The sequence below is a fragment of the Macaca mulatta genome, chromosome 14 (assembly GCF_049350105.2).
Source record: "Macaca mulatta isolate MMU2019108-1 chromosome 14, T2T-MMU8v2.0, whole genome shotgun sequence".
NCBI classification, from domain to species: Eukaryota; Metazoa; Chordata; class Mammalia; order Primates; family Cercopithecidae; genus Macaca; species Macaca mulatta.
The window spans coordinates 42,699,796-42,716,437 of NC_133419.1; the positions used below are offsets into that span (position 1 = coordinate 42,699,796).

Sequence of the window (16,642 nt, forward strand, 5' to 3'; positions counted from 1 at the left end):
CCTGCCTTGGCCTCCCAAGGCTGGGGTTACAGGCATGAGCCACCGCACCCAGCCCTTTCCCAACTTTTTTTTTTTTTAAGCTTGATCTCATAAGCTATGCATTACCACATACAACACATTTCTTCCTAATAGAGGTAAACTCTTTGAGAATATTCTATATTTAAATCACACCCTTTAAATCACAACTATCTTTCTCACCATCAAGACAAATGCATATTAACACTCACAGCCAATAACATCATCTTTTGTTGCTAACATACTAAAACTATTCAATTCTAAAGTAACGTATATAAGTAGGACTCAATTATCATGAAATATTTGTAGTTGGTAATATTCAATATTATAAAAGATCGATATAATGAACTTGCTGTACTCCATGATCATATTTAACTCCTTTTTGAGTTACCCATTGTTTAATAACACATTTTCAGAAAGTCGATAGCAGGATTTATTGTGCAGTTTTCCTAAGTACTAGAATTCTGATTCTCTCCTGCAGTTTTATAGAATTTGTATTTTTACATTGGTTGTTAAACAGTGCTTTGACAGACAGCTAATTAGGTGCTCTGAGAGAAAATAAAGGTTCTAATATTCTCATTTCCCTCACCAACTATTTTATTGAGCAAAAGAGGCAGTTATTGGGAAAAAGATGCAAAAGAAAAAAAATGATTTCATCTTTATGGTTCCTTTAGTCATTGAAAGACACAGCATTTCGTTTCAGGTCAAAAAATTATCTTGAGAGCCTGTTACCTAAGAGCCATACAATTATTTTTCTTCCTAATTTTCAATGCTCAGCAAATTCATGAAACCATTGGCTATCGTACATCTGATGCTTATTTTATACTGCAAGCAGTATAATCAGGCCTTGAAAAGAAATCCCCAAACTGAATGAACCATTGGATATAAATATGCTCATTTTTATCCTAATTTTTACCTTTATATAATGCTCTGAACTCAAATAATACATCATGTGACTATATAATAACATTTACAATTAACTAAATGATTAACCTCCTCCAAGATTCACTTTTTCCTAACTAGTTTAAATCCCCATGGTCTGTTACTTCAGCCAATCTCTTGTCAGTGCTTTTAACATCCTCAGATCCTTGTTCTTTCCCTAGACCATTCTAAAATTCTCAAATCTTCCATCTTTACTACTTGAAAAGTCAGATTTGCTCCTCATGCTTTGTCATATCAAAGACTTTTGAGCTAAGCAAACAGGCAGAGGGAGGAATTTCAAACTTAATGAGAATAAAGTCTTCGGGATTAATAATCAAAGATGGCTAAAACCCATGGATAATAGTATTCTGGATCTAAAAGTAAATATCCATATCAGGGCATGTATTTATTCATTCATCCAACACCATGTCTACTGAGCATCTATATGCTAGGCATTATGTTAGACTCACAGATGAATAAAACATAAACTATGTACTCAAGGATCTTAGAGTCCAGCAAAGGGATAAAGACTAGGAAACAACTAAGTACGACAGTGTGGTACAAGAAAAAGTGGTTAACATGCAGATGGAGAGCAACCGTAAGAGAGAGGCCAGATCTACAGATACAGAGTGTAGAGACTGCAAGAGCATCTCTACACTTCCAGTATCCTTTTCCCTTCTTAGGTAAGAGTATATTAATTTTCCTTAGGGACACTATCATTCTTTCATCTTATTCAGTCTGAGCAGTCAAGGTATGAAGCCATGATCTAATCAGAATATTGGCTGTTAATCAGGCTCTTTCTTGCTGAAATTTTAGTCTTCAGAGGAATGATACAATAAAGTTAATAGCTAAATGTTAATGTGCACCCATATGTGCTAGGTACCACTCAGTGCTTGTGCATACTAACTTACTTAGTCCCCATAATAACTAAATGAGGTAGTTACAATTATTACTACATTCTACAAATGAGAAAACTAAGGCACAGAGGAGGAGTTACGATTTCACCCCAGGTAGTGTGACAACTGAGTTTAAACTATTAACCATTTCTGTTCAGCTGCCCTCTCTAAAAAATTTCTGAAATTATTTGCCCTAACAGTGGTACCCTGAAATGACTGTGGATCTCTGCTGCATAATCCTTGCAAATAGTCTAATTCTTAAGCCCTCAAAATCCAGTTTAACTTTCCTTCACATGTCTTTTCTCTCTAAGAAGTACCCCCATATCTTTCCAATAAATTCTTTTGGCAATAAGTTCATCTTTTCCAAAAATTTTAGATTTTAAAAAATCTACCTGTCACCTGATTCCCCACAAGGCATTTCTCTTCCCTGAATGCATAATAGAGAGTCTGGATCCCTTTAGAGATTAGAAGGAAGCAGTACAGTAAAGACTTGAGATCATTACTCCCTTCATTCAGAATTCTCCCTTCATTCTGTAAATTTATCTCAATAAATTCATCTTTTCCAATAATTTATTTGGTACCAGAGTATGGAGTTAAGTTGTCAAGACTCAGAAAAATATGTTATATTTGGAACTGGTGTTGAGACTGATAACGGAACACAACTGTGGAATAGAAAACTAGCAGCCCATACCATTTACACAGGGGCTAGAAAAGAAACAGTTTTTGTGGGGTCTTGAGCTTATTTTATTTGGGGGCTTTCCTTATAAAAAAGAGCAGAATTATAATTACAAAATTAGATATGGAATTAAATATTTTAGCATAATAAAAAATACAAGAAATTAATAACTTTTAAAAGATGGCAAACACTAGAGCCATCACAAAGCACAGAAAATTAACATAATATTTCTTATTAATTAACTGCATGAAGGAATGCTACTTCACATTTTCTTAAATATCTTCATTTTAAACTTTTTGGTCACCTCTTCTTAAAACAATGTTTTAGAAATATTTACATAGGAAAAATATACATACATAGGAATCTTTCCTTTAGCATGATTAATCAGGATAAAATTTCTAATAATTCAGGAAAATCTCTTTCAAACTCACAGCTCATTATTGGTGAATATCACAAAATTTTGAAATTTTTTCTTTATTTCAAATTTGTTTGACAAATATTCTGTTGTCAAATTTAGAGAAATCACCAAGTTTCTTTCATTTGTGAGCTGTTGCATACGGAAGAATTTTCCACTGAAGAGCTGTGATATATGGAATTTACAGAATAATATGACTTGCATTTGCTACTGTTTCCTGTCCTTTGCTAAAATCCTGTCCCCTTGCCAGATCCTGGTCTCAGATGAGAAGGGACTAACATTCTTTTCTTGGGAAGAGAGTCAGAGACATGAAAAGAATGGACAAGTTGGGAAAGAAAATAGCAAGCATACCCTCCCAGGAAATAGGGAGGGTACATGGTGGATTCCTCTACAACCGGTATGCTCCTGGACCAGGTTAAGAAAAGTATATCAATTAACTTGGACAGTTCGGAAACAATGGCTCTGTCCTTAAATTTTAGCTAGCCACAGAATAAAGAATCTTTTTTTTTTTTTTTTTTTTTTAATTTTTTGAGAAAGAGTCTCACTCTGTCATCCAGGCTGGAGTCCAGTGGCATGATCTTGGCTCACTGCAACCTCCGCCTCCTGGGTTCAAGCGATTCCCCTGCCTCAGCCTCTCAAGTAGCTGGGATTATAGGTGCACACCACCACACCTGACTAAATTTTTTATGTTTTTGTTAGAGACAGGGTTTTACCATGTTGGTCAGGCTGGTCTCAAACTCCTGACTTCAAGTGATCCGCCTGCCTTGGCCTCCCAAAGTGTTGGGATTACAGGGGTGAGCCACTGCACCCAGCCAAACCCACACTTTTTTAAGCCATTGCTGACAACCTCTACCAGGTGTCAAAATACTGCAGCCTGGCTAAGGATTAATTTAGATACATGTTACAGTAAAGCTCAGGAATCCCTGGATAACTAGTTACAAAGCCTCAATATACATTTAAAATGTTGAGTGCCACTAAATATATTATGGCAGAGCATTTTTTCGTTTTGTTTTCTTTTTCTTTTTTTTTTCTTTTTGCTGTCTTTGCAATAAATTTTGAGGGCATTAGTCTGAGGAGAGCAGAATGTAATTTTAGAATCAGCAAAATTAATTTACTCATACTGGACTAAAAAGATGTCCCCAATTCAATAGGCTAGCATGAAATGACCCTATTAAAGTTTGCTAGATTTGCTAATACACAGGTAGATTTAACAATTGCTTACATTAAATGACACAAAAAGGCCAGGAATCACTTGGTATGATATAGATAAAGGAATTAAGAACTTGAAGAAAAAATTCCACATTCCATTCAACCTATAGTGAATACCTCACATAAGCATACTTTTCACTATGCCACTCAGTGAGGCCCAAGAGGCTCTATTTTCCACTAAAGGATGAAGAATAAGTTGATGAAGAAAGCTTCAAAAATTTTAAGGTGACATTACTCTTCAGAAAGTCTTAGGAGCTGTTGTTGAAATAAGCTTCCTCATTTTAGTGTGAATGGAAATTCTCAGGGTAGCAGTAACACGTGTTGGCACTTAATTTCCAGAGGCAAAATAGATATGGTGGATAGAACACAATCTGGAGAGGCCAATCAGATCTCCTAGAATGACCTAAAGCACAGGAAATCTGATTATGGTTTATTAATCATGGGGCCTTGGGAAGTAAATTGAAAGTCAGCTCCCTAAATTCTTGTTTTTTGTTTTTTTTTTTTTTAATTTTTATTTTAAGTTCAGGGGTATAAGGGCAGGTTTGTTACATAGGTAAACTTGTGTCAGAGGGTTTGTTGTATAGATTATTTAATCACCCAGGTATTAAGCCTAGCACCCATTAGTTATTTTTCCTGATCCTCTCCCTCCTCCTACCCTCCACCCTCTGAAAGGCCCCAGTGTGTGATGTTTCCCTGTGTGCCCATGGGTTCTCATCATTTAGATCCCACTTATAAGTGAGAACATGCAATATTTGGTTTTCTTTGTATAACAAAAAGAGCAACAATATGAGAGAATCTTCTGATTGCCCAATTCCCAGACTGGAGCCAAATTATAGATCCAGAGCTCACTGAATGAAGGCAGTAATGATCTCAAGTCTTTATGTAAAGCTTCCTTCTAATCTCCAAAGGGACCTGATCTGTTTACTATGCATTCAGAAAGGGGAAATGCTTTGTGGGGAATCAGGTCACAGTGAGAATTTTTACCTAAACCTACTTTATACTATGACTAGTACACCTTTGCAAACATTCGATGTTATTTTTATAGTTTTTCCTGAGTGCATAATTTACATGGATATTCTCAACAATTGTCCTAATTTTTATCTTTGACACATGGAATAAGTTCTTTTGTGGTAAAAAGATCAAATAAAAAAAGCACACCTATTTAAGAAGCCAGAGATTCATGCAATTATTAATGACCTGAATATTGCAAAAAAATAAAAAGTGATTTCTACCACCTCTCAATGAAAATCAGTAAAAAAAAAGATTGATATGACTTGGAAACAGCAGGGAGATTACAATGAAGTAACATATTTAATCAGAATCGCTGTTACAGATGTGCTCTTTTCAATGAAGTGTATCACTCAATATCCTGGTTCTTGACATTCATCTCTTGGTTTGGAGAATGCAACTTTCTTTATTCTAATGAGTAGAAAATTCCAGAATCAGTTTGCATATGTTTGACAGTAACAATAGAACTCTTACTATCCTATACACCATCTCCAGCCTTGTGACATAACCGACAGGGACCATGGATATTTCAACATCACAGGTCATCAAGCTCCTCTACTATTTTATGATATTTGTCATTGGAGATTTGATACTGGAAAGCAAGAATAGTAGGCAAACCAGACGGTTTCATAAAATACACACATTCTGGAGGGTAGAGAATAAATCTCATGAAAATGCAGAAAGGGGGTTCTGCCAACTAAACAAAGTTTCTGGGTCTAGTAGTAGGGGCCAGGTAGGAACATTGCCGTTTTAGGAAGGGCACGATTCAAATGTTCCTCGCTTGTTCTTGTTGTCTGATGGAGACTGAATTTCTACCATGGGAACCAGTAATCACGAAACATTAACTGTTTATGATGAACTTATTGCCATGTGATCTACTGGGCCATATTTTTTATTGTGCCCAGCACTACTTTATCATTGAATATGTGAAAAGAAAATATCTTGGGCCCCCAAAATCACTAAGCTAAAAGGAAAACTCAAGCTGGAAAGTGCTTAGGGCAATCGTGTCTCCCATTCTATTCAAAGTTATACCTCTGGTCACTCAGATAAATGGGATTTCTTATTGCCTCCTTTGGAAAGGTTAATCAGAAACTCAAAAGAATGCAGCTGTTTGTCTCTCATCTGTTGGTGACCTGGAGCATCCTCCCCACTTCGTGTCTTTCTGCCTCTGCCTCAAGTTGTCCTGCCTTTCCAGACCAAACCAATGTACTTCTTACATATATTGATGGATGTCTCATGTCTCCGTAAAATGTATAAAAGTAAGCTGTGCCCCGACTACCTTGGGCACACGTCATCAGGACTTCCTGAGGCTGTATCATGGGTGCACGTCCTCAATCTTGGCAAAATAAACTTTCTAAGTGAACTGAGACTTGTCTCCGATTTTCTGGGTTTACAAGTTCAAGTGCCATGTATGGGATGGGCTCAATTAGACATTAAGATCTAAATAAGTTCTATAGGCACATCACTCATTCCCTATCTTGCCCACTTTTTCACATTACTGCTTTCCGTGCCCCCCGCCAACTGCAAATGTAGCCCGTATCAAGTCTCCTGTGACCAGTTTTATCTGAAAAATAAAAGTCAAGTTCCTTTACGTACTATTCTTTTTATTCTATATGATATACCAACATGTAATGATATGGCATTGAAACCCCATTTAGGCATATCTCTGGAAGATGGTATAGAACAGAAACACTCTCGGGGAAAAGAAAAAAAAAATTAAGCAAGACATTTCATTGTCTTTCATTTGGAGGTGAATAATTTGGCTATTTGGTCAGACTTAGAAAAATAGTGACAGGGGGATTTAATTTTATACTGAGAAATAATTCAACCTGAGGAAGCAATTACAAAGTAAATAAAAAATTTTAAAAATTCAGTGTATTTAAAGCTTAAATATATTTTACCTATATTTTACAAATCCTGAGGAACTGGTCTTTACCACTAACTTTCTTTTTCCTTTAGTCTCTGGTAGCAACATACCTATAAAAAATTATTTCTTTCCTCATCATTCCACCTATATTCTTCCCATGTCATCATAATATATTCTGTTTAATTCTAGCATTATGTTTGCAATTTAGAAAAATAAATTTTTAAGGGATATAAAATCATTTAGCTGTATAGCCAGCAACGAATGACTCCAGAATAATCACAGCTGAGATTTTATTTTCTTTTTCATACAAAACCTTTTATTGCATCTACCATACTTTCTTGTTCTGCCAGAGTGATCAGCAGTAAACACAAATATCTGGATTTCTCAGAATTAAATCTTGATAAGATGTTCTCTGAACACAAAGTGCTACTGATTTTTCTGAGAAGAAAATCTCTAATCTTTATGTCTTATTTAATTCCCGGAGGGCACAAAACAACATCCTGAGGTATTGTTATCTTGCAGCTCAAGGAACCAAGTACTCTTGATGGGCAAATGCTTGCAGCTATTCTATCTGCAGGATGTTCTTTCTCCTGAACAAGGACTGGATTCTACATTTAGACGGTTAATGTTCAGTTCCTTCCTTGGAGCATAATGTAGCATTCTACTAGGTAACAGAACTTCTTTTTTCCCCCCTCCTTCATCTGCTTCAAACTTGATCTAACCACCCAGGGTTCTTTGAAGTCAGAGGAAGCTCTGAACCCAGAGAAACTCTGATGTCTGAAGAAGAGACTCAAACGAGACAAATGCAAAGGAAAATTAGTAGAAAAAGAAAGGTTAAACCTTTTGAATGTCTTGCCCTACACTGATGCCCCTTGGTTGAGAGAGTCTTTTGCATCAATCAGCAAACTTGTGATTGGTGGGGGGGAAAACAAAAAAGAGAGAGCAAATATACAATAGGAAGGGGTTTGTACTGTGGAACACTATTTGCACCAGGAAAAGAAAGTTCATGCATAAATGTAACAATTCCCCTGTCTTGATTAGAGATGCCAATTGGATCAGGTAGCTGAGAGCCAAAAGGCATAAAACTTAGCCTTAAACTTGCCATTTGGTTTGGTTTTCTCATCCTAAAACGATACTGCAAAGATTCGTTTCATTTATATTTTTGTCTTTAAACATTCTCAACTCCAGAAATATTGAGATTTATAATTACAGTGAATTTATATTATACTACCTATAAATGAATTAAATAAAATTACACATTAAACGGCTGCACACTGGTCTCAAATGTTTCCACCCATCTACTGCCCAACTCTGCGAAGTCTCTGCATTGCTCTCATGCAGAGTTAGAAAACGGCCCACTACACGAAAGCTAAGATTAACTACTTAGAGCTCACACACACAAAGAAGCTATTTTTAAATTGATCTATTGATGTTTGCAAGAAAGAATCATAGGACAGAATTGTTTCCATTCAGAGTATTTTATCAAAGCAAAGCTGGATATAAAAGAGTCATGGATTTATATCTAAAATATTAAATATGTGAACTAACATTTATTAAAATTTACTTTCAGATTTAAGAGCATTTAAATCATCCTTAATACAGACATACTTCACACATACCAGGCATAACTTACTCGTTCAAATTTGTTTACACAGCTGTAAAATCTCCAAATTAACTATCAACCAGGAAAAGTAAAAAATATTGCTATGAAAATGAGGAGATAAGATTAAAGCTGCTAGAAAAAAAATTACAGAGAGCTTCCTGTGGCATGGCTTTGGATGGGAGCAAGTTCGTTGTCAATTTTTTTTTTTTTTTTTTTTTTTTTTTTTTTTTTTTTTGAGACGGAGTCTCGCTCTGTCGCCCAGGCTGGAGTGCAGTGGCCGGATCTCAGCTCACTGCAAGCTCCGCCCCCCAGGTTCACGCCATTCTCCTGCCTCAGCCTCCCGAGCAGCTGGGACTACAGGCGCCCGCCACCTCGCCCGGCTAGTTTTTTGTATTTTTTAGTAGAGACGGGGTTTCACCGTGTTAGCCAGGATGGTCTCGATCTCCTGACCTCGTGATCCGCCCGTCTCGGCCTCCCAAAGTGCTGGGATTACAGGCGTGAGCCACCGCGCCCGGCCCGTTGTCAATTTTTTAAAAGTAATTCTGTTTCAACATCTCCCTATGCACAGTTTCACTAATTCAGAGAATGTATTGACTAATGCATCTATTTTTGCCACCATTTTTTTGGAACTTCAAAATGCCAAAATGAGAAATAATTCTGTACAAACCATACATGAACACATGAGTATAAACACATGTAAAAGCAGACTTAATATTGTAACCTCCAGACTATTTAAACTCAATTTTAAAGCCTCATTTTTTCTCATGGGAAATATTCACTGTAATCCTAATTACCTGGGTTGTAGTGAATCCGTTATTATTTAAATTTGTATTTAGATTTAATAATATCAACATGCTTACAATCTCATAACTTTTTGTTTGTTTGTTTCTAGACCAAAAATGAACTGAAAATCTTGAGTTCAACAGAAGTATTTTATGAACAACAGTAGCCATGAAGATATACATACTAACGTTTTGGCTTTTCATCTTTTAAAATTTTACTATAAAAGGCAGAAAAGAAAATGTAGTGATCTTTGCACTTTTCATATGGTAAGGCACAAATTATTATTGATTTAAGCTGCATATTACTGGCGGTCAGTTGTGAATATATAAATGCTGCTAAGAACACAGAAGGCAATTCAGTCAAGAGCAACTATGTCAACTTTTACTTCAGATCAAATTTGATGTATTGAGCAGTGAAAGTGAGGTCATAACTGGTATTTTTTTTCAACTTTTATTTTAGGTTCAGAGGGGAGACATGTGCAGGATTGTTACATGGGTAAATTGCACCTTGTTGAGGTTGGGTATACAAACGATTTCATCACCCAGATAGTGAGCATAGAACCCAATAGGTAGTTTTTTGACCTTCACCCTCTTCCCGCCCTTCCTGCTCAAGTAGGCCCCAGTGTCTTTTGTTCTCCTCTTTGTGTCCATGTGTATTCAGTATTTGGCTCCCACTTATACGTGAGACCATGTGGTGTTTGGTTCTGTTCCTGCATTAACCTGCTTAAGATAATGGCCTTCAGCTGCCTCCATGTTTCTGTAAAGGACATGATTTTGGTTTCTTATGGCTGCATGGTATTCGTGGTATACAGGGACCATATTTTCTTTATCCAGTCCACCGTTGATGAGCATCTAGGTTGATTTCATGTCTTTGCTATAGTGAATAGTGCTGCTATGAACCCACAGGTGCACGTGATTTTTTGGTGAGATGACAATAAGTATTTTTAAACCTGCACTTGTTCAAGTAACACATTTAAGGTTTTATACTAAAACCTTTATCACAATCTGAAAAAAAATTTAGCTTCATATTCAGTCAAACAAAATTGCCTAGGTTCACAGAACTATTTCAAGTTTAATAATTTGCTGCAGTTCTACTACTAACTGAAAAATATTCTTTTGTTTCTTTATGTTTTATAGTTTTATTATAAAAATTATAATATTGAAATAAATGTTTAAAAGGAAAGTAGTTACATAACTTTCGATCCGTAAATATCCTCAATATTACATATTATCATGGAGATTGGGGCAAATGTATACATATCTGCACATAGCAACTCTCATGCTAAATACAAACAGTTATAAAGCATTTATTTTCTCCCTTCCAAGTACTAACCAGGCCCGATCTTGCTTAGTTCCCGAGATCACATGAGATCGGGCATGTTCAGGGTGGTATGGCCATAGACTATAAAATATTTATTTTCTTATAGTTAATCGAAAATTCTTATGAGGGTCTCTTACTTTTCACATAGGAAAAAGAGATTTTATCAAGAGTCCTATTTTGTGCAATGCTCTATGGAAGGTATGCATGCGTAAGTATTACTCCTATTTCACAGATAAGGAAACTATGGCTCAGACATGTCCAATGAATAAATAAAACTAGAACCCAAGCAAAATGCACTTAATGTCAAAGCCTTTGACCTATAGGCTAATGCTTTAGGGTTATCTTACATTTGAGTCTTACAATTGCAAATCTATTTGGGAATCTTTGCTTCTGTTTTAAAAAAGCAAAGACTTACAAACAAAGCAAAACCAGAAAACTGCACAATGGCCTTAATAGAGTTGGTTAATCTTTATTACTCTGGAGGATTCAAGGATTCTTAACACTGAGGCATTGGGCTCTCCATCCTCAAAAACAAGCAATACAGGTTTCAGGAACCTCGTAATGTGAAGGTAATGCTTTCAAATGTCTGGGCACCACAGCTTATTTCCCTCTGTTCATTGCTTTACAGTAAACCTTCTATACAAATTGTCCTCTTATTGGCATTATATTTTCTCATCAGTAGCTGATGTAGAGGCCAGTTACATCACGATGGAAATGAGAGCAGAAGAAAAATTGGTGTCCTAACATTAAGCTTGACACAAAGCATTTTCATAAACAGTCTCCTCATTCCTGGGCTACCCATAATGAACCAAAATGAGACAGCATTAAACTTGCAAAGTTGTCTGTATCAGCTTCATGATTGGTCATTTACTAGCCAATCTTGTACAAATTACTTAGAGTCTTCAACCATCCAATCAAGGAGAAAATTAAAAGAAATTCATGGTTACCAAACTTTGCTGCGCATTAGAATCACCTGGGGTGCTTTTTAAAAATTCCAGTGCCCAGGTTTCACCCTATGGGATTAAATCAGAATGTTAAGGCATGGGATCCAGGTCTCGGTATTATTTTATTTTATTCTTATTTTTGAGAAAGGGTCTCACTTTGTCTCCCAGGCTGGAGTGCAGTGTTGTGATCTCGGCTCACTGCCACTTCAACCTCCTGGACTCAAGTGAACCTGACGTCTCAGCTTCCCAAATAGCTGGGACTACAGGAACCCACCACCATTCCCTGCTAGTTTTTTTGTGTTTTTCTTACAGATGGTGTTTCATCATGTTGCCTAGGCTGATCTTGAACTCCCGAGCTCAAGCAATCTGCCTGCCTTGACCCCCACAAACTGCTGAGATTACAGTCATGAACCATCACATCCAGCCCAGCTCTCAGCATTTTTCTTAAAGATGCTCAGGTAATTCCAATGTGCAGCAAAGTTTGGGAGCCACTTAATTAATTAATACCTTCACAGAGCTGCTTTTAAGATTTAAAAAAATAGAGGAAGGTTTTGTATATTATACAATACAGAGTAATAGAAAATATCTAAAAAATAAATTCAGTGGCAATACACACATATACACACACACACACACAAACACACACACCCCTTTTATTTTTTCTGTCAGAGTTGCACAAAAGCCTTAACAGTTGCTTTCTGTAGTAAGTTGTCTTCAACATTTTTATTTTTATTTTTTTATTTTTATTTTTTTTAGATAGAGTCTTATTCTGTCACTCAGGCTGGAGTGCAATGGTGTGATCTCTACTCACCACAACCTCTACTTCCTGGGTTCAAGCAATTCTCCTGCCTCAGCCTCCTGCGTCGCTGGGATTATAGACATGTGTCATGGTGCTGGGCTAAATTATTTTAATTTATTTTTTATGTATTTATTTATTTATTTTAGTAGAGATGGGTTTTGGCCAGGTTTGCCAGACTGGTCTCAAACTCCTGATCTCACGTAATCTGCCCACCTCAGCCTCCCAAAGCAAAGTACTGGGATTACATGCATGAGCCACCATGCCTAGTCAACATTATTTTAATATTTTTTATATCTCTTTTCATTCTCTATTAAAAATTAAGTACAATCTCTCTTGTTTTCTTCAAAAAAGTCAAACACCATACTTTCATCAAGTGTTTATAATCACTAGAAAAGAATATTAGAATTAATGTGGAGAAAAGAAATCTGAGTAGTTAGAAATAAAATATATAATTTGTCCAAATTTACTTAGTTCAATGGTACTATTATTTAGAATAAACAAAAAATTACAGTCCAGAAATTTTGATCTAGTATTCTGCCATAATATTTTTGAAAACAAAGATCTATTCAGTAAATCTTTCTTGGCTAGATTTGTGCATTGCCTAATGACACAATTATTTCTCTGCTAAGATTTTGGTCAATACTTTAGATTCATTGAGTTTATATACAACACTCTTTTAATACCATCATTTTTCATAAGCTTTTATTTAATTAGATTCACCAAAAGGATTATGCAATTTATGTAATTAGAGTGCAAATAACACATTACCTAATTAAAAAGAACCCTCTGTACTTTGTTGTTAGTATAGACCTTGATGCATCTGTTCACAATAAATTTTTAATTACATTCAATTTATAAGCAATTATAAATGTAATCTACCACCTAAGAGTGATTTTTGCATTGGGATCTTTTACCTTTGTGGGCTTGTTAACATCCATGCTCTCCTTGAATTTCTCCTGCACAGTTTCTGCAAGTTGACAGAGCAAGGCACCATTGTCCAACTTCTCCATAAAAGTTTCTGCTGTAATCTCCTTCCCTGAAATGACAAAAAGCAGCATTATAAAAAGAAAATCAAAATGTCAGATTCACACTAAATAAAATATTTGACACAATCTTATTACTAAAATTGCTATTCTAGCTGAGTTACGTATCTGGGATAGGAGCTTACCAGAAATAGTCATTTCTTTGGAATTTTCTATCTTCCGTTGGTTGCAAGAATTTCAGCATTTAATATTTTCATAACATAGTGCTAACTGCATAAAAGTTTTATTTCATATTAAAGGTGGCAAAATGATATCCTGGGTAAAAGAATTCCATCATTTAGTAATCAGGGGGAATGAAAACTAATCAACAAAACTCAAAGAACCAGCTTTACCAGTGATTTCACAATTTGGCCTCCATTAATCATTCCATTCTCATCCTCAATGGCCCATTAAATTACTTTGACCCATAAGGCAGGACATAATGCAGAACAAGTATTTTTTGTTAGGTGTATGTCTGACTACAAGAACAACGTAGGTCTCTCTCTCTCTCAACAGGATTGTACTCTATCACCCAATCTGGAGTGCAGTGGCAGGATCATAGCTCACTGCAGTTTCAGACTCTGGGGGCTCAAACAATCCTCCAGCCTCAGCCTCCAAAAGTACTGGGATTACAGTCATGTAATCTGGGATGCACCCAGCCAGATCAATTTTCTTTAATTTAAAATAGAGCCATGTATATATTTTTAAAAACCACCACTGGGAACTTTAATAACATGGCCAATATATAAAACCATATCTCTAGATTCTATTGAAATGGTTTTCCTGATTAAAATAACACAGGTAGGCTGGGCACAGTAGCTCAGGCCTGTAATCCCAGAATTTTGGAAGGCCGAGGTAGGTGGATCACTTGAGCTCATGAGTTACAGACCAGCCATGGGGCAACATGGTGAAACCCCATTTCTACAAAAACACAAAAATTAGCCAGTCATGGTGGTGCATGCCTGCAGTCCCAGCTACTTGGGAGGCTGAGGTGGGAGGATGGCTTGGGTCTGGGAGGCAGAGGCTGCAGTGAGCTGAGATCCTGCTACTGCACTGCTTTCTTATATACTCTTTCAAATCATATCTTTCTCAAAGCCCTCTCCTTTTTTTGTTTCCTATTAATCTAAATTTCAGAATAATCCGTTTTCCTGCCTTATGTTTCTGTAAATTATTAGTCAGAAGTCCTACAGATTCAAGCTTCCTTCTATTTCTCACGCCATAACCTTAATAAAAATCTTCATAATGTGATACTTAAACCTCTAGCAACAAGAACAATGGCTATTCTTTCTGTCCTCAGCTTCTCTCTCCAATACATACCATGCTCACTGCTAAAATTAAGATTGCTAAACACCGTCCTCACTGAGGCATTCTCCAGACACCTTTATTGCACAATCCCTAATTTTCTCCTTTACCTGGAATATGAAAACTACTTACATTATTTATAATATTTACTTTCTGTAATTTTGTGAAATAATTTTCTTATTATTTGAAAATGCGGCCTGGCATGGTGGCTCATGCCTGTAATCCCAGCACTTTGGGAGGCCAAGGTGGGCAGATCACCTGAGATCAGGAGTTCAAGACCAACCTGGCTAACTAGGTGAAACCCTGCCTCTACTAAAAGTACAAAAATTAGCCAGGTATGGTGGCGCACGCCTGTAATCCCAGCTACTTGGGAGGATGAGGCAGGAGAATGGCTTGAATCTGGGAGGCGGAAGTTGCAGTGAGCAGAGATCACACCACTGCACCCCAGCCTGGGCGATAGAGTAAGACTCTGTCTCATGAATAAATAAATAAATAAAATCCGGCTGGAACAACAGATGAACCATTTACCATTTAAGTTAAACTCACAATATCTAATATATTTGAATTTCAAGAAACATCTGCTTAAAATGATTTTTTTTTTCCATTTTGGGGGGCAGTCTTAGGGACAAAGAATTACTTTTTAAACAAATGTCCTTTTTCCCCTACTGGGTAGTTCATATTTTGGCCCCCAATTAGAATAATGACTTCTGCAGGTGGAAAAACATCAGTAGCTTTAAATATTCACCACACAGGTAGCCTGTGCAGAACTTTCATTTCAAAACTGTGTGCAGCTCCGTTCAGAAATGAAAGTAGCATGCCAAAATACAAAAAGCCAGCATAACAGAATGTGTATTGTGTATTCATCATATTGGCCTTCATTTTCCTTTTCTTTTTTTTTTTTTTTTTCAACAGAAAGTGACTAGCCACAGACTGGAGTGCAGTGGCACAATCTCAGCTTTATTGCCGAAATCTATTGCTAGGCTGGAGTGCAGTGGCATGATCTCGGCTCACTGCAACCTCTACCTCCCAAGTAGCTGGGACTACAGGCATATGCCACCATGCCCAGCTAATTTTTGTATTTTTAGTAGAGACAGGGTTTCACCATGTTAGCTCCAATGGTCTCGATTTCTTGACCTAGTGATCTGCCCACCTCAGCCTCCCAAAGTGCTGGGATTACAGGCATGAGCTGCCACGCCAGGCTGCATTTTTTAATAATAACAAAATTATTTCACAAAATTACAGAAAGTAAATATTAGCAATAATTTTCTTAATTATAGTGTTATTCAAATAAATTTAAATTTTAAGATAAAGAAGATAAACTTTAAATTGTTGAATTATTTCTTTACACATTACTTGCAAGACTTTCCATTTTTAATAGATCTTTATATATTTTTATTTCATTAAATTCTATGGCAATTTGAAGATTCTATTCATAATTTTAAGTTATAAGATGTTTACAATATACTTAAAAGAACACATAAATCATAAAAAGAAAAAAATTGCTTTCATTAAAAACCCATTAACAATTTACCAAAAGGTACGATTTTTACTTTTTATGCATTATATCTTTTTAGTTATCCTGTTTTTCATGAATACTTGTAAAAAGAATTTTACATTGAACATCTGTATCTAATGAAAAATATATTAGGTGTCAGCTTTCAATTCTGTACATTTTATAGCTCTGAAAGGTGAGTTTTTTTTGGCTAAAACAGACTATTACATACTTTATAGTTGAAATGTACTGCCTCAAATGAAGAAAAAATACAAGTCTGAGACTTTTATAAATAACTTCATGTGTAACATATTTTCCTTCCAATGATTAAAAATTATTAAATATATACTTTATGATTACAACCACTGTG

The 16,642-nt window shown here is 36.0% G+C and overlaps 1 protein-coding gene across 6 annotated transcripts in view; it reads right to left on the reverse strand.

Moving 5' to 3' along the window:
• The window catches only part of GAS2 (growth arrest specific 2), a 144,385-nt gene that overhangs the window by 112,218 nt on the left and 15,525 nt on the right, over nt 1-16,642 (reverse strand). For all 6 annotated transcript variants that reach the window (XR_013403188.1, XR_013403189.1, XM_015114619.3 and 3 more), the window contains one exon: nt 13,371-13,492. Coding sequence is in view for 4 of the 6 variants with exons in the window: in XM_015114619.3 (XP_014970105.1) it covers nt 13,371-13,492 (122 nt within the window). In the remaining 2 variants the exon portion in view is untranslated. The remainder of the gene's footprint in view (nt 1-13,370; nt 13,493-16,642) is intronic.